Here is an 18984-nt window from a genome sequence, read left to right as displayed (position 1 = left end):
GTGTTTTCTGAATCACGTGCATCGGGAGTTTAAAATACTAGAGTCGAAAGATCTAGAAGACGGCCAGCGGCGATCAGTGATAGCGACGACATGACGTCTGGAAAACGTTTTTATACCGCTTACTTTGTGTTTCCAGGCAGCGCACGGTGGTCCCAGGCCCCTCCAAGCGCAGTCTGAGAGATCGCTAGGGCGAACAGGCAACTGAGGCAGCTGGGGATGTCTCTCCACAGTAGCACTATCACTCTGCTGCCCATCTGTCTGTTGCCCCTCAGCAACGTCTCCGCCATGTATGAGTAATCTGAACTGGGGAGTCTGATGAGCCCTTTGGTACGTTCATGCATTTAATAACTGCTTTTTATAATTCCGCCTGGAGGACTCGCTATCTGTCGATTAGAGGGACTCCCCCCGAGCTGAAATATATATTTAATTCCCGGCTGAACGTGCCTGCCAATATGTGTGTGTTACGTATTCTCGGCGAAATCAGACCTAAACAGCTTCTTGCCTCACACCAGACTAAAAATGACAAGTTGGGTGTCGGCTTCAAGGAAGCCGGAAAAAGGGCGGGGCCCCTCTACAGGCCGGTAGCAAGGGTGGCAAGGGTGACAATTGATGGGTAGTGTCAACGCGGTGGGAGATATGCTTTGTTGCAGCAGTGCTGATGGTGTGAGAGCTAAGCTTGCACTGGCGGAATCGTCAGCACCGCCTGCGGGCTCCACGCGAATCGCATCCATTCCGGGTGCATGCCGCATGGACAGTGCGGCAGACCGCAAGTCGGAATGCCCGTGCGGGCAAATGGTAACGAAAGCTGGGTGAATTTCGGTGCTGTCTGTGATGTTTATCCCCGAAGCGCCAGCGGCCTCAGCAATCTGCCCCACAGCCGCGGGGTTCATCGGGGCACACCGCAAGTCTCAGGAGGCCCCGTGCATTGGCCAAAGTAAATGTACAAACAAGGAGCTTGTGTATTTCATAGAGAAATGAAAGCAAATTATGTTGGCCTGCTGGTGGCAAGTCGGATTGCCCATGTCGGCAAATGGTAACACAAGCTGGGTGTTCGAGTTATCATACGCCGTCATCTCAAAATTCCATTGTGAGATACGCGGCAGCTTTTGGGATGAAATTTAGCGCGAGAGGCGTTGATGTGGCTTTTGAGGTCGGTGAATGGAGGCAGCTAAACTTGTTTGTGCTCATACGGTCTTTGTTAGCTACATGCGAGATACCTTGCAATAGAGAATGCTGTATAGTACCGATAACGCGTTTCAGCCGGGTGAAATATTCTGTTTGGTCCGTTACACACTCAAGGCCTGGGAGTTCGAGTTATCATACGCCGTCATCTAAGAATTCAAATATGAGATACGCGGTACCTTTTGAGATGAAATTTAGCGTGAGAGGCGTTGATGTGACTTTGGCCTCGGTCAATTGAGGCAGCCAAACTTGTTTGTGCTCATACGATTTTTGTTGGCTACATGCGAGATACCTTGCAATAGAGAATGCTGTATAGTACCTATAACGCGTTTCAGCCGGGCGAGATATTATGTTTGGTCCGTTACACACACACACACACACACACACACACACACACACACACACACACACACACACACACACACGGACATGGGCAATCCTACAGGTCGGGGCCCCCCTGGGCGCTTCGCGCTGGGGCCCCGCCCAAAAATCGCTTCCTTCCTTCCCAGATTATTAATATATGCACTAAATACCGTTGGGCGGCTTACTCCCACACACTAATTACCGAATTACCGAATTACGCCACGCGCACACATAAAATTGCATTGTCTAGTTTGTATATTACTCTCTAGTGCAGTCATGCACGGCCAGCTGGCCCGCTGGCTCTACTCTTCGTGAGTCTGGAGCCCACTGTAACAACCACACAGAACAATTGCGTACCCGGCCCCGCTGCATGTCCTCGCTTTTGGGAAGGCCGGCAGGGCCGGCAGGGGACCGGCAGCGTGTCCGTAAGTCTGTACGTTTTTTGATCTTCTATAGATCGCATCCAGGTATGATAGGATGGACAGTCCCTATCTGTTATGCCCGGAGGGCAGGATCTATAGACGAAGAACTAAACTTTTTCGGAGGTGGATTTGCCGAGCTGGGGAACATATATCACTTTTTGGGGTTAGTTCGCAGTTATAATTTATTATTGGTGCCATCTCCCGATCGCATACAGGTGTAGTGCCTTTGCAGAAACCTCAGAACCTGCCTGGGCCAAGTCCACGGGAGGATAACGCGAACGCGAACTCAGCAGGACACATAAAATACATTTTTGTTCGTAATACTTCTTGGAAAAATAGTATTAGTTGAGTTCCACTTATTCCTGCTCATAGCAGGCTGACTGGCGGCGGCTGTGAGACTGGCGGGTCGAACGAAGCACCGTGGAGTATACAAAGGGACCCTCGCTCGCAAACCGTAACTCGCTCCCTCGCAAACTGCTGGAGCACAGTTCATGTGTGACAAGGATAAAATCTGTATAAGCCGTCTCAAACTTCGTATACGAGAACGGAAATGAGGAACTGCGGCGCCGTCCTCGTCAAATCGCTTCAGCTGGTCCCAACAGATCTTGGCGACCGACTGACTAAAAAAGAGCACCGTAGAAAAGTGAAGTTTTTAAATGAAAAGGATTACGGAATGCTAAAATTTCAACCTGTAATTTGCGGAATGTGCGCCAGAATGCGATCGCCCAACCTGAGCTTCGAAACCGACAGTTACCCAAAATAACGTAAATCACCCAGACGGACTGAAGGCCACATTTACAGCTCACATTGCCCAATTAATTTTAAGCATGTAGGCAGCGCTGAAACGTGGGCGTGGACGAAGATCAAAAGGTGTCGAGAATGCGAAGCGATTCGTACGAACGAAGGTGAAAGAACAAGTACGAAGCGATTAAGCTTTTCATAATAATTGCCAGAAAGACCAGGTTTAATGTGTAATGACTGGTGTCAGGAATATCCCCATTTTGTGGATATCTGACACGGCTTACTACGATTGCGTGGCAAGGGTTGGAAACACAAATGGCCCACAAGGGGCTGCTTCTCCTGGCGGCTCTGCTTGTAGGAGCATTCGTTGCGTTTCCAGGTAATTCAAAAAATTTGTCCTTTGCGAACAGATGAGACCGTTTTACTCGTACAGGCTGCCGCCTCTTTATCCAAGGTTTTAACAACCGTCTGCAGTTACCTTGCGAGTTACTTTGCGCCTGCGCGGTACATCAAACCCACATCCCAAATTTATGAGAAAAATAAACATGACAGTAATTTCTGCGATGTTGATGCAAGAGGAATGCCGGGGCAATTCCCTCTTGCCATAACAGCACGGTCATTGCGGGTGTGCAATTACACAGCAGATTCATTCTTTCTATGCCGTGCAGGAGTCACAATAATGACCTCGTGCCTTTTCAGTGTAACCAGTGTTGCTCATGCCGCACAGGCCGCCGGACATAAAATTGCATTTGGCGAAAACATGAAGGAGCTCCATAATGACTATGTGCATGGCACAGCCGCAAGATATGAATAAAATCGTATTAATATACTAATGTTTCATGGCTTCACACTCCCGAAACGTAGGCAGCACGGTGGCCCAACTTCAGCAGGCCCGTCAGTCCAGTCTGTCACCCTCTAGCCCCTCAACCGTCAACGTCACCGTGTACGTGGAAGGTGGGAGTAGCTTCCCTTGACTTACACATAAGGGGAGACTCTGCATACATGCGGTGATGGGGTTTAGGGTGGGTTAGTGAAGTAAGCTAAGTTCCAACGACCGTGAAGTCGAGTGCACTGCGCATACAGTAGGTACATCTCTCCCACCTTACGTAATACACGTCCTAACCTGCTGGCTGCACCCTGATGTTGACGTTGAAACGGACTTCAGGAACGGTGCTTGTATACGTTTCACACGCTCACCCCAGTCAGAGCAACAACACTTCTTCTTTAGGGCCGCCCCCGAAACTCGAGATCACGCATACCCTAGTGGACAAGGAGCCCAACAACATTGACACAGTCGCCCTCCGGGTCGACTTCGGCGGCCAAGCTGATGCTCTGGTGACAGGTGATGTGGTACGAGCACCCATCACGATCGGGATGAATGCCAACCAGGCGTCACAACTTGGCCTGGGTAAGTTCACCTCAGTTTGGAGCAGCTGTAGATAGTACGGCACACATATCGGCTGCAGATGCACGCTAATAAGGATCTCCGCCCGCATCGTCTGAGGCCTTTTAAGCAGCAAGCCACTACACAGTCCATCGGTCGATTCATCGGCACCCATCGCCCCTTTCGCCAACGAAGTAGCCGCATGCAGGACCTTACAGTCCGTCCATCGACTGCTGTGTGTGAATGTATATCCATATGTTGTACTCTTTCACATTGAGCCGCGGGAAGGATGCATTCGAACGGGAAGAATGACTGCTGTGGCGAAGTGCGGGTGTGAATGCAAGTACTTGCCCCCTCCTGCACCGTTGTTTAGCAACTACCACACCCCAGCTACGTACTGACATGTACTCAGGATCGCAGCAGCCGCAAAACCTAGGGTCATTCAATCTATGGCTGGGCGGGTGCCTCCATCTACTGCAAACCCCGATGCCTGTCTCTAAGCCTCCTGACTCCCCGGGGTACCCATCCTCACATACACCATATGCCATAACATAGTCTGGTATAATTTTGTTTTCGAGGGACAGGAGAAAATCGTTAGCCTGGTGCGTTTCATGATATCTGTCTATTTTGGATAGCCTTTGGCCGGGCCCTGGGCCCCAGGGCCCCCGGCACACCTTTGGAAGGTAATGCAACTCAAGGTATAACTAACACACACACACACACATGCACACACGTAGTATAACACACACACGCACACACATACATATACAAGTATTTGTTCCCTATGCACATTTGCACGCCTCCATGCATCCAACAGCTACTGGAGGATCCAAATCCGGTCGCCGGCTCCTTAGCGAGGCACATGAGCGCGCCAGACGCATGGTGCTGGAATTCCACAACACCCGGCGCTCCCTGCAGCAAGCCAAGAGCCTTCTGGACTTGCTTCGCAGCCTCAACGTTACATCACTGGCGCAGGCCCCCAAGTCATCCGTAGAGGATGTGCAGGTCCTCGCCCGGACTTCCGACAAGGTATGGGATCGGCCAGGATGGATGATGTTACCATTAACCGCAGTCACTGAGAACCAGAAAAGGACTACGGAGTTTCATATATACCATCTGTCTATGCGTAAATGCGTATGAATGGTGCTTGTGCAGCCTGCAGGAGTACGTGTCGGCAGGCTTGTATGCGCCTGCCTGCTGAGCCAAGAAGAGTGGACCGGGATAGCATTGATGCCGCTGTCCGTCAATGCATTCCGTGACTACGTATACACGTATATAAATACTTGTTTCATGTCACTTTGACGGCATATGTTCTGTTGCGCTGTGAGATTTGAGGCTAATCTGGTGTTGCCCCACACCCTGCCGGATGATTGTCCAGGATCTGTTCGTCGTGAATGGGCAGCCGCAAAACATCAGCTCACTGACGTTTGTTTTCAAGAGCACGTCTTGCGGTGTGCTCCCCGCCCTGAACGCGAACACTGTACGGCAATGGTGGTATGATGGCGGCGGCATTGTCGCTACCATGCAGCGCTACTACAACGTAAGCTGCCGTGCATGAAGTCGAGGGCCGAGGTTGTTATTACCTGTTTACAGGCCACATAACGCAGCGGGACATATTTGTTATTTCTGTATGTATATCCACACAATCATTCTCCTCATGCAAGTCCACCCCATGCGCACTTGGCAAGCCTGCCTACCTACATATATACTCCATCGCTGCCTTGCTTTCTCTTCCTGTACGCCTATTCATGTGGGTTTTCTTCACACTCGCCGTTGGCTTTGCGTGTTTTATCGCTGGGATGCCTACGCATTGCCGTACCATCCGGTTAACCGCTCATCTTGTTTCCTGCCGTACGTCGCAGTCTTGCTCGTACAACCAGATCACTTTCCGACCGGAAAACAATTTGGTGTTCGACGTTGACATCCCTTGCATGGGCAACGTGTCCATGGGCATCTACGACCTTAAGAAAGGCAATGGAAACGGCGTGAACCTTGATAATGAATTGTACGGCATGGCCGAGCTTGCCAAGCAGTACGTGCAGGTGCGCTTACCCTTTGGCGGAAGCCGTAGATAGGTAGGACACACAGAAAGAATCTAACCGCTCGCGTTAATCGCCAAGAAAAACATTTCATAAGGACAAGGATTTCAGATTGCTAGATCGATGATTTGGGCTCGGGTTGGGTTACAAATGGCGTTGGGAGCGTTCCCTGGATTTATTGCCCAGTGCTAGTCAGTCCGGTTCTAGTCTACTCCAGCTGGTAAGAGGAATTGTCCTCTGGTTACGTGGACAGCCCGAGAGGGCACCGAAGAGGGTGCTTGAGGGCGGGTCGGTTGGACACCTAACCACACGTCACTGGACGGTTTCGGGAGCCCGGCAGCACGGACAGGGGCCGCAGGTGTACGTGTACATCTGCTATAACAGCCCACTGGGGATGGCGTCCCTGGCCCTGTCACCGCTAATCCCCTTAACCCCCGCCGGGTTTTATGGTCCTAAAGTGAACTTCATTATTTTACTGTTATTTGCTAACCGCGTTCTTTGTAATGGTAAAGGTAGTGTCGAGATCACCAGGTGGATATGGGTCCGCGAGCCTATCGATACACAACCGAGATCCACCCTGGTCCGACGACCCCGCATTCCGCCGATGGTACTGCCGCCCGCTGCCCGCTTCTGCAAACGCAGAGGAACCAGCCTGCGCTGTTCAGTCGTTGGTCGAGCTTCCGCCGGAAGATCTTCTTCTTCCCCTTCAACTGGTTCACCGGCTACGCCCCGTTTGCAGGCCTGGTGCGTGTCTTGCTACATAGCGTACGATTCCCCTCACACCCGCCCACTGTCGCCACAACTAGCAGATATTTAGTTAAGACAGGGATGCCTTTTATGAAGCATTACTTCAGAACTAGGACTCCCAAATGTGTTCGTAATGCGCGCCCGCATCTCCTCGCGCATTGGCTTATTAAACCGCTTGCTGAATGAGCTAGGAGTGTGTACGGCATTCGTTAGCTAATAATCGCGTGGGGCCTGCTGCTAGCATGTAGGCAGGGGCCCGTACGTAGACATAAATGTTTGCTCATCCAGCGGGAGGACATTATTATCCACAAAGCCACGTCAGCCGACAACAGCATCACCAACACGGTCCAGCAACGCCGTCATCGTCATGTTCGTTATGCTAACGAACGTGCACCATCCATGCGCCTAGCCGGGCCGTGTGCGTGTTGCGTGCTTGCAACCCTGCATGCACGCATCAGCCCCAGGCAACTCCGAGCCAGAAGCAACAGATCTGCAGTATTGATTCCATCGTTTGTTCAATGTGTTTCCACTGCTGTGACGCATCCATGAGGAAGTGTTCAATGTGCATGTGGTATCATTGCCGGATGCACCTACCTAGTGGATCTGCACCTCCGCCCCTCCCATCATACCTGGCCTGCACACATGGCGTTTGTAGTCATTTCATTCCAGCGTCATAACGGATTCCGTCATGGCCACGAAGATGTGAAACGTGTACGTGTGCATGCAGGCGATGATGGGTTGCGCTCAGGGCTTTGACTGCTACACCTGGATGAACAACGGCCTGTTGGATAAGGGGATTGAAATGCCGGTCGCCTTCCAGGAACTGGGTAAGGGGAGAGCACAAACATTTGCAGCCTGCCTGGATGACCCCTACCCGTCCTTGTGTGCATGTATGAGGCTGCCAAGCATCATAAGGAATTACACCATAATCAGGCCTATCATCGTCGTTAGCGTGCCACCATGCATCGAACCCCCTTGCCGTCCTCTGTCGCCAGCTGCAAATGGATAGCCGTTATACGCCATGTCCATTACAGCCATGTGTTGTTGGGATAAAGCATGTTACACGTGGGAATGTGTGCACCCATGTGCGCAGGACACAACATCGGGCTGGCGCACTCAGCACGTTGGGTGTGTGAGAGCAACGGAAAATGCTTCCGGGACGAGTACGGCGATCCTTCTGACCCCATGGGCTTCATCTGGGTGACCAGCATGCAGCAGCAGCTCACGTGCACCAATGCACCTCAGGTAGGTTGCTGATGCGCCGCGGGGACCAGCGGGAGGGGGTGGGGGACTAAGAGGGCGCAGACCTACCTCACCGTCCATGGTAGATAGGTCGCGCTGCATGTCTGCTAGGTGGGCCTCGATTGATGATTTCTTTTGGTGCACTTTCGTATGCGCACGTGTACTGATTGTTGACTTCGCGAGGATCACAGGTACATAGGGACGAGCAATAGCCGTATAGCCTAGATGGCAGGCAAGCAAGCAGCCTTCTGCCGCAAGGAAAACGTGGTGCCCCGTCTGGCAAGCACACGTGTATCACGATCACGTAGTGGAAAGCAAATGTTTATTGTATATGCGCTACCACCTGCCGGACCTGGCACCTTCTCTAAGGGCAGAGATTATTGATGTGGGATGCGTGCATGCGTGGCTCTATCTGTATCTATAGCTTTGCAAGGCGACCCCATGAAGGGGCTCGGCCACGCAGCCCCTGCTGCCTGCTATTGCATTTCGTGCCTGCCTAGCCTGCAAGGCCACATGAAGCTGCAGTCTTTGCAGTTAATCCCATGTCGTGCACGACATGAGAGAACGACGAGCATGACTAACGAAGAAGACTAACAACAAGGCCAACGAACAGAAATGACACGTGGCGGGTCGACCCAAATCGTAATGGCTATATAAGCCTGCCTTGCTTGATCTGGGTGCCTTGCTCAGGCGATTGTTCAAGACCTCGCCCAAAAAATCTATATCCCATATGCGCATGCAGGCCTACAAGGCCGGCTGGTCAAAGCCCATCGATAATGGCCAGTTCAGCGTATTCGTGGACCTCAAGCCCGGCATTCCCCGTGACTTCACACTACCGGCCATGGCCCTCAATCCAAGCAACATGCTGCGGATAGTCACCAATAACCCAGCGCCCAGCACCCCCACTCGCGCACTGTTTGTATCGTACAGGTATGTCGTACAGGGGCTATGGCCTGTTGTACATGCACGATGTCTATCAGCTATATGACGCAGTGCCGAAGTGCCGTTATCGTGCCATTCCGAGAAGAGGTAGGATCATCGAGGGTTGCGTCCGCTTCCTGAACGAGTGGGCATGCATCTCGAGCCTCATAAACCTCTCCCGCATTCTCATACGTAACCCACCGTCCTTAATATTACATTGAATTGAAAGCAAGGCAGTAGCATGCACATGCATATCCGTTAGTCAATCAAGCGATCTAAAAGATGCTGCTCATTTTCGTTTGCTCTCTCCATCTTCTAGCACGTATGCCTATGTGGATGATGTGTATGCATATGCCCGGATGGGCTGCGTATGTGTATGTGTATGTATGTGTCTATGTGTATGTCTTTATTTGTTTCCCCAGCCACACCCTTATGTGACCACACGCCTTGCCGTCCTGACATGCAGGGTCCGCCAAAACATACCAGGTGCATACGACTCAGGCCTGGCGGCCGACTGGAATAACCGAGTATGGTAAGCTAGGTTTACGTCATCTGTATGTGCTAGCTTAATGCTGAGCATCAGGCGTATTGTTAGTGGGAAAATCGCTAGATGGGCGATGAACGCTCTTCTCCACAGCCGCACGAAAGTGACCACTAAGAGAGCACACCAAGCGCCGGCCAAACCCCAGCGGGGAGTGCTTAGTGGTTTTGGTTATCTAGGGCCGCTCCTGTCCTGGTCAAGCCGAGTCACATAAAGGCGGTCATTCCCTGAAGCCGATGCTGCACCAGCACCAGCAACAGCAACAGCAAAAGCAACAAAGCCGCGGCGTGTCACATTTGTCCCGCTGGTCGGCAAGTGCCTTACGTAATTGCTTGGGGTGGTCTTGGACGTTGCTTCAGTTCCGCTGGTCACACATAACACCATCAGCAGCAGTACGACTCGCCGCAGATGCTGCTCCCTAGGGGTGTGTGCTGACAGGTCTCCACACGCACACGCGCGCTTAGTGACTGAGCACCCGTCACTTTTAGTTACCAGAGCAACGAACACTTCCAACCGACTATGCATGTGACAACGCACGTGCCGCCCGCGTGCACCCCAGGATTCACGAGTTCAACGAGACCGCCAACGGTATCCCAACGAACTGGAGGACCCCCCCAATCGTCCTGGCAGCGCTCACAGACGACCGGCAACCACCTACGATCGGAAACTGGGGGACGCTGAAGCGCTCCTTCTCTCAGGTGCTGTCGGGCACGACCGGTGTCGCCATCACGTTGAAAACCAAGACGTCTTACGCGGCCGTCGTGACGGTGTGCCGCTTCGTGAATCTGACCGAGACGGGCCCTCAGATCTGTTCTGACGGCATCGACAATGACTGGTGCGTCTGCATAAGGGGCCGGCCGTGTGAGGGGGTGCATGAGGCTGGGTAGGTATCTGGCCTGTGCATGCGCACGTTCGCGTGTGTATCCATCCACCCATCGGTCTAATTCACACTTGCCGGGATCCAACCACAAACAAAGAGGTCATTCTGTGCTGCGGTGTAAGCATAGGTTTTTTCCGTTTCAGTGGGAGGGGCGGGTAACCCGCGGCTGCAGTAAGGCGCATCTGGCTGCACCTTGCTCCAATGGGGCGTCTCGCATCGCCCACAACAGCCACTGCCTACAGTCTCTTTCCTTTCCTTCTCTCCACCTTCCGGGCAACTGAGTCTAGCGGTGTACAGCAATCTCCACATCTGATACATCCTGGCGATCGATCTTCTGTCTCGGCTGCATGTCTGCTTCTCAGCCCTCCAAGCCCGGTACTCGTGTGTGTGTGCTGGTGCTCGTCCCTCGTCCTTAAAGGTTAAGTCGTATATCGTCTATATGTACAGTACCCTACAGACCTGAAAACACAACAAAGACTTATGGGGCTGCTAACCCTACATCATGTGTCTATCGCTTGCCTTGCTCCGCAGCGATGGACTTGTGGACACGGAGGACCCGGACTGCATGCCCTCCTCCTATTCGGTGACCCCGCCAATACAGCGCGCACAAGTGCCGCTGCCGCCGCTGCGGCCGCCACCGCCACCACCGCCGCGCTCGTCCCCGCCACCTCCGCCGCCACGCTCGCCGCCGCTACTGCCGCCAACCTTGCCACCGCCACCACCGCCACGGCAGGGAAAGCAATCACCCCGGCCATCTCCACCAGGTCAGCCGCCCCCACCAGCCAGCTCAACCCCGACCAAGAAACATTCTCCCCAGCCCTCTAAGCCCTCCCAGCCATCTCCGCGGCGGCCGCTGATCCCCCGCTCCCCGCCGCCACCACCGCTTCCACCCCGCCCGTCGCGTTCGACCAGGTCACCACCCCCACCAAAGCTGCAGAGGGCGCCCCTGCTGCGGAGTCCGCCTTCGCCGCGGCCCCCGCCCCACATGCCTCGGCAGCCGGCAACGCCTCGCCCCCCACGGCCACCCCGGGGACCTAGCCTGCCGCGTCCACCGCGTCCGCCACCTCGACAGCCAGCTGCCCGACCACCACCTCGTTCACCCGGGAGTGCAGCTATGCGCTAGTCACACGCACGCACGCAGGACGTGTACCGTGTATCTCGAGCATCCGGATGTGTGACGTCATGCGAGTGTATGCCGCGTGACAGCTTTCATAAGTCGCTTGACGCGGAGGGATGTCTAGAGAACTTTGTGCGTCTGTCGGTCTATATGTATATATAAGATTGTATGTTATGTCTTTACGTACGTTATGTCTATACGTATGTTCTGTCTGTACGTATGTTCTGTCTGTACGTATGTACCTTAGCTACGTAAGTACGTTCTGCTAACGCGGCATCTACGGCACCGCGTGTTCCTACCGTGGTGCAACTGCCGGCTTTGCTTGCTGCGGGGAATGGTACTCGCGCGCGCCTGTAGCCCCTATAGTTACAAGTTACAAGATCCGCACACAAGTGCGGGTGTGTCCGTAAAAGCCGGGGGGCCCATGGACGTTGTATTGGTATTGATGCGGGTACGCGGGAGGTCATCTTCATTCTCCCTCGTCCGCTTCAGGGCGAAGCGCCGCAGCGCGACGTGCCTGGCCTCCCAAATTTCCCGCGCAGGGAAATCTGGCCAGCAGTATGTGACAATGGCCAATATCGCCAAAAGCAGCCCTAGACTTGCGAACCACCTGCTAAAGCCAGAGGGAAAGGTGGAAGACACGTGCGCGGTTGCGTCCCCAATGCATGCAAAGGTGCGTCGAAATGCAGGCGTGGGGTCCTTGAATGCGGGAATGTGTGTATGTGCACACGTATTACCCTTGCTGCATTTCTATGAAAACAGGCAGCAAGTATCATCGCATGTGATGCGACGCAATATGCACATACACACCATTAAAACACGTTGCAACGAACGGAACGCACGCATCGCGGCTGTACTGCCCAGGAAAGCTTGCGCGCGCAACTACGAAGCAGCAATTTTATCCCGGGCTTTGTGGTGTCGCACCCGATCAAGTTGTGTTTATTTTTTCCGGATGGATGATGACCTACTATGTGGTGTATGGCGTGTTTCGATGTGGTGTGATGGCGAGAGGGCGGACGTACAGCCGACCTCGGGCGCCAACATGTGTCTCGCTGCTCACATTTTTGTTGAATGCACACGTGCATGCGAGCATGCATGAGACGGAGGCATGACTACGGAGGTTTGTAGATAGGTCTGTTGGGCTCGCTCCCAGAGGAGACCTTCAAGTTTAAACCACCTTCATGTTTCTTCGTCATCATGAGCCTAGCGGCAGCGCGTTAAGTGAGAAGAAGTCACTCGCCGCCGGTTGTGACGACTCTTGTCGCACTCGCTCTATGGCTGCGGGTTGCGTCTGCTCTGTCATCCAGAAAAGAAATAGCTGTTGGGGGCGCGTGCGCAGTTCATTCTGCCCCACGGAATGAACTCCACGTAGCCTAGCCTCCTAATCCTCCACGTTCTCCACTCGTGCGACAACAAAACACCAGAAAAGGCAACCAGTTAGGTGCCGCAGCCGATATGCCATACACTCCGCCTGGGCTGATGAGCCAGCAGGCGGTTGCAGCGCGCGGTAGGTCCGATCTAGAGACCCAGGACACGGCTCCATCAGTCAGCTATGAAATACGATGAAACCCACCGATTTCGATGGAACGTACAGACCCGATACCCAAGAAATCTCAAATCAAACCTGCGCCCTACAGCATACAGGAGTCGGCCATTGCAACCCACATCATAAGCGTCAACAGAGCACGGCCCAATGAAACTATGGCAGACACGTGTGTTGTGGTACCGCGTACGAACGCGAGTAACCACGTCCAAGAAGGACTCGGCCAAGACGGCTATCAGAAACTAACCGATCGTGAACGATGAAGGGACTTCGGCCTGTCCGAGTTTGACAGACCAACGGTTGATAACCGGTCCGCTTGACAGCAATACAGGGCTGAGCCCTATTTAAGGCGGCTTGAAGCCGACCTGAACCACGACCTCTCAACTCTGGATTTCACTACAATCTTCACCTACATTTAGCTACCCGTCTACTTCATCGGCGCCAGTCAACGTCGCCTCTACCCCGCTGGATCCGCCAAGGGTAGATACCACTACAAGTGGTATCGAGACCCGAGGCCCCCCGCGCAGTCCTTGGAGCCACCCCCTGGGATACATCAGCCTAGCGGCGCTTCAGGCTCGCGCTCCGGGCATCTTGGAGCTGCAGTACGGGACCTTTCGCAGGCCTGACGGTGCGCGCCTTCCTGCATGGACGCGTTTGCACGAATTCTCCGACGTTTCGGTCGCCTGCGAATCTCCAGTAGGTACTGAGAGTCCCCAGTAGGGCTGCGTAGTAACGCCAACGCAGTTCCCCGCAAACTAGCAGCTAACCGTTCCAAGGGTTAATCGCTTCCGCGCCTCTCGATACCCGTGGTGGACTTGCCTGTTTACCCGGAAGTCCTTTGTTTTCCCCCTCAGTGAGCGACGAGTCGCACACGGCCTCGTCAGGTCTCACGGACTCGGATACCAACTCTGGTGAGAGTGGGAAGCGCGTGACTTGTCGGCCACGCTAGAGTTACCCTGATGGCGCAACCTCCACCGTTAGGCAACGCACCGCCGGGTTGGCAAAACATGCTGATGCAGTACGCAGCGGGCGCGCCTCCTGCCCCAGGCCTCAATGCGCCCCTTGCTATGCCTCTCGCTGGTGCGGGATACCTTCCTCCAGCTCCGCCTCTCTTTGTAGGAGCTCAACCACCCGCCGGTGGCGCAGCTAATGCTGCTGGGGCTGCTGCCCCTATGCTCGGGGCAGGAGCCCCACCCGCAGCTGCCGCTGCCCCGGCCGGGGCTGGCGTTGCGGCCGCAGCACCACCGCCGGCACCAGCAGCCGCAGCTGCCCCGGCAGGGGCTGGGGGCGCTGCTCCGCCCCAGCCACCAGCGGCCGCAGCCGGTCCCATGATGCTGCCGGCGGCAGCTGGCCCTGCACTGGCTGCTGTCGCAGCCGCACCACCCATGGACCCGGCGCAACAGCAGGCAAACATGCTCGCGTTCCTGCAGTTCTGCGCGGCCGTCGTAGCCCAGCAGCAGGCCGCAGGCGCACCTGCGGCAGCGGGTCAACCCGCGGCGCAGCCTGCGGGCGCGCCGCCGGGGGGGCAACCCGCCCCCGCTCCGCCGATCGCACCGCCTGCAGTACCCGCCGTCGCGGCACCCGGCCCAGTACCCGCCGTCGCGGCACCCGGCCCAGTACCCGCCGTCGCGGCACCCGGCCCAGTACCCGCCGTCGCGGCACCCGGCCCAGTACCCGCCGTCGCGGCACCCGGCCCAGTACCCGCCGTCGCGGCACCCGGCCCAGTACCCGCCGTCGCGGCACCCGGCCCAGTACCCGCCGTCGCGGCACCCGGCCCAGTACCCGCCGTCGCGGCACCCGGCCCAGTACCCGCCGTCGCGGCACCCGGCCCAGTACCCGCCGTCGCGGCACCCGGCCCAGTACCCGCCGTCGCGGCACCCGGCCCAGTACCCGCCGTCGCGGCACCCGGCCCAGTACCCGCCGTCGCGGCACCCGGCCCAGTACCCGCCGTCGCGGCACCCGGCCCAGTACCCGCCGTCGCGGCACCCGGCCCAGTACCCGCCGTCGCGGCACCCGGCCCAGTACCCGCCGTCGCGGCACCCGGCCCAGTACCCATGGCGGTGGACGCCATTCCCGGTGGAGCGGCTGGAGCACCCGTCGACCCAGCGGTCAGTGGTTTCCGACCAATGATACCGGTACCAAAACTACACGTTGCTGTAGGAAAGCCAGTTGACGCGGAACGTGTTCATGCGTTTATTGCTGACGCACGCATTTACTTCGCAGTCGCTGGCTGGGTGAACAATCCGAACTTGCAAAAGCTGTTCCTTAGCGGAGCTTTGGAAGCGGAAGCTAAGACATGGCATGTCGTCTGGACACGTGCGAACCCCAACTACACAGTAGAGGGGTTGTTCTTGGCATTGCTTGCTCGCTTTGCCCCGGAGGTACAGTCCCGTGCGGACCTAGCGCAACAGCAATTGTCCAGCGGGCAATTCAAGCAAGGCCCCAACGAGGCGGTAGCTACGTTTGCGAGCCGATACCAGTCCTTGGTTCAGGACCTGCCCGATATGCCCGAAAGCACAAAATGTTTCCACTTCCGCATGGCATTGTTACCCGCGTTGCGCAAGGCAGTTGCTTGCAACCCGGTAACCTTTGAGCCGCATACGACTTATGCTCAGCTCCTTGCTCATGCACTTGGCGCGGAGCGCCAGCAGCTGCTCGAGAACGCATCCGGGCGGAATGCCGTAAAGTCTAACGCAGCTATCCCCGTTCCTGCCAACCAGGAGCCAGAGGCTCCACCCATGAACTACGCCGCCGCGGTTGGACGCGGTCGGGGCGGGTACGCTCCGAACGCTGGCCATGGCGCAGGCGGCGCCGGCCGCGGTGCGGGTCCAAGCGGGCGGGGCTCCGGGCCCCCGCCGAACCGAGGCGGACGTGGTCACAACCCCGCCGGCCGCGGAGGTGGACGCACCGGATGGCAGCCCCTCTTTCTCGTCAAGTAACTGACCTGATGCAAAAGGGGATGATTCGCCCTAGCGTATCTCCATGGGCAGCTCCGATCCTCTTCGTGGGAAAGAAGGACGGAACGTTACGCATGGTGGTGGATTATCGAGGGCTGAACGCACAAACACACGTGCACACGAATGTCCTGTCATTAATGATCGTCGGTTGCCTCTGTTGTTCTATGCAGACGACCTTACTTTGTTCGCGACCTCGTTGGCACGCCTCCAGTTCTCGCTTAAGCTGCTTATTGAGTTCTGTGCTGCTTTTGGTATGCGCTGCAACGTTCGGAAATGTGAGGCCCTTGTTGTGGCTGCTTCCGTTGATGTCGTTAAGAGGGCGTTTGAGGGGGTGAGGCTCATGCTTCCTCTCCGTACTGATGGGTCGCTTTGGCACCCACCCATGGTTGGTAGTTTACTTGTTCCTAGTCCTATTAACTGGTGTGGTCGCGTTAGGTACTTGGGTCTCTATTGGGGCCCTGCGTCCCCGTTTGCGAGTTGTGTCAACGAACTTTTGGAAGCAGGGCGACGGGCTATGTTCGGCCTTAGTAATCGGTTGGATGAGAACAGGGTGTGGGCTCCTGCCGTTCGGCTTCAAGCGTTCGACACCCAGGTCCGTTCGGTTCTCTGTTATGGTGCTGAGGTCTGGGGTCCTGATAGGATTGTCTCCGTCCTGCGGTTAGGTAAAGGTGTTTTACCCGCTGGTAAGTCATATTTTGATTTGGCTTTGGAAGATGGTATGGTCCAGGTCCAGCGTGACTTCTGTTTACGTTGTGCTGGGCTCAAGCAGGTACCTTACAAGCTGTTGTACAGGGAGCTGTCTCAGTTGCCTTTGCAGTACTTTTGGTTACGCCTTGCGTTGTGTTTCTGGAATAAGATAGTCAAGTCCCGTGGGTCGGTCTATCACGACGTGTTAGTAGATGATCTCCGTCTGGCTCTTCTGTCTGATCTCAAAGTGGATTGCTGGTCGTCTAAAGTGCTCATCATTTTGCGTTGGTTGGGCCATGAGTGGCCGGCGTGTGACTCCGTTTCTCAGAAGGTAGATGTATACTCGTCTCAGTTGATTCGAGTGGGTGAGGTTCTGGAGAGGTTATCTGCGTTCCTTTTAAGTGACTGGGATCAGTTCAGCCAAGGGGGTGATCCGCGTGTGTTCCAAGGTAAAGGGGTTTCGCTTTGCAGGTATCATAACTGGATGGGCTCCCCTTCACCAGCAAGAGAGGGCTCCGATCCCACAGGCTATTTGCGTGTTTATTTGCCGGTCAACCAGTTGCGTATGGTTGCCAAATTCCGTCTTTGTTGTTGGCCTTTGGAGGTCAACAAAGGACACCATAGGCCGAGAGAGTGCCGTACGTGTCAGGTCTGTACGTCGGGTAAGGTTGAGGATGAATATCATGTGCTCATGGAGTGTGAGGCGTATACTGAGTTGCGTAATAGGTTTCTGATTAACGTTGAAGATACTGATATGCGCAAGGTATTTCTTAATACCAATCCGAGGAAAATCGCTACTTTCCTTACTGAGGTTTTTGATGAGCGTCAACAGCGTGCTCTGGAGCCTCACGGCTCGTGAGGGCACCCGCCGCGTCGGCGGCGGAAATACTGTAACCACAATGACAATGACAAACGGTTAAAAACCGGTATCCGTTGCCGCGGATAGATGATTTGGTGGATAGTCTGGGAGGTAGTGTGATCTACTCCTCCATTGACTTACAACAGGGATACCATCAAATTAAGATTCGAGCAGAGGATGTACCGCTGACAGCGTTTCGTACTCCCCTGGGACACTATGAATATGTTGTCCTACCTTTTGGGCTGACTAATGCCCCTGCCACGTTCCAAGTGGTGATGAACCGAATCTTTCAGCCCTACCTCGGCAAGTTTGTCGTGGTTTACCTGGATGATATCCTGGTGTATTCCCGAAGTCGTGAAGAACATCTAAAACACCTTGAAACCGTGTTCGAAGTGCTACGACGGGAACGGTTTCATGCAAAGTCGTCCAAATGCCACTGGGCGCAAACTCAGCTTGAGTACCTCGGTCACATTGTTAGTGCCGAAGAAGTTCGCATGGACCCTAAGAAGGTGAAGGTTGTCCGTGAATGGCCACTGCCACAGAACGTGTCCGAGTTACGGCAGTTCTTGGGCCTTACGAACTATTTCCGGAAGTTCGTTAAAGCGTATGCTTCGCTTTCGGCTCCTCTCACGGATATGTTACGTGGAAACAGTCAAGTCCGTCCTGAAGATTGGACACCAGTACGGGTACACGCCTTTGAAATGGTGAAAAATGCGTTAGCAGAGATGTACTGCTACGATACCCAAACATGACTAAGCCTTTTACGTTCGAATTGATCTCGGACGCGTCCTTACGCGGTACGGGTGCAGTCCTACTGCAGGACGGAAAACCTATCGCCTTCACCAGTAAAAAGTTCACCCCTGCGGAGCGGAACTATACCACGGGTGAGCAGGAACTACTTGGTGTAATACACGCACTTCAAGAGTGGCGCTGCTACCTGGAAGGTCCACATGATGTGAGAGTCGTGACCGATCATCACCCCCTGATCTATCTAAAGACGCAACCGACGCTGAATCGTCGTCAAGCTCGATGGCTTGAGTTCCTTTCCCGTTTTCACCTTGATTGGGAACACCGAAGCGGTAAAACCAACGTTGCTGACGCACTGAGCCGACATCCGCTGCTGAATGCAGTGACACGCATGCAAACGCGGCAAACCCTGAGGGCTCGCATCCTGACCGGATACGAGAAGGACCCGTGGTTCCAAAACCCTGAGAACCTTGCGAACCTGGAAAGAACGCAAGAGGGCTTTTAGCTCAAAACTCTTCCTGATGGCAAGAAACGTGTTGCGGTGCCCAATCACGGCGATCTCCGCAAGGAATTCATAAACCGTTGCCATGGTGACCCCTTGGCCGGACACCC

The 18984-nt window shown here is 54.9% G+C and overlaps 2 protein-coding genes across 2 annotated transcripts; both read right to left on the bottom strand.

Moving 5' to 3' along the window:
* Positions 1 to 11038: 11038 nt before the first annotated feature.
* VOLCADRAFT_65059 (uncharacterized protein) lies at positions 11039 to 11554 on the bottom strand (the record flags this gene model as incomplete). Its single annotated transcript, XM_002954588.1, has 2 exons — positions 11039 to 11217; positions 11269 to 11554. Coding segments are annotated over 2 exons (465 nt in total), but the record flags the coding sequence as incomplete, so codon positions are not given.
* Positions 11555 to 14687: 3133 nt separating this feature from the next.
* VOLCADRAFT_33332 (uncharacterized protein) lies at positions 14688 to 15179 on the bottom strand (the record flags this gene model as incomplete). Its single annotated transcript, XM_002954587.1, has 1 exon — positions 14688 to 15179. A coding segment is annotated over one exon (492 nt), but the record flags the coding sequence as incomplete, so codon positions are not given.
* Between the last annotated feature and the right edge of the window lie 3805 nt (positions 15180 to 18984).

Source organism: Volvox carteri (assembly GCF_000143455.1).
Source record: "Volvox carteri f. nagariensis unplaced genomic scaffold VOLCAscaffold_44, whole genome shotgun sequence".
Taxonomy (NCBI): Eukaryota; Viridiplantae; Chlorophyta; class Chlorophyceae; order Chlamydomonadales; family Volvocaceae; genus Volvox; species Volvox carteri.
Note: the sequence above shows the minus strand (reverse complement) of the source record. Positions and strands in the feature narration are given on the sequence as shown.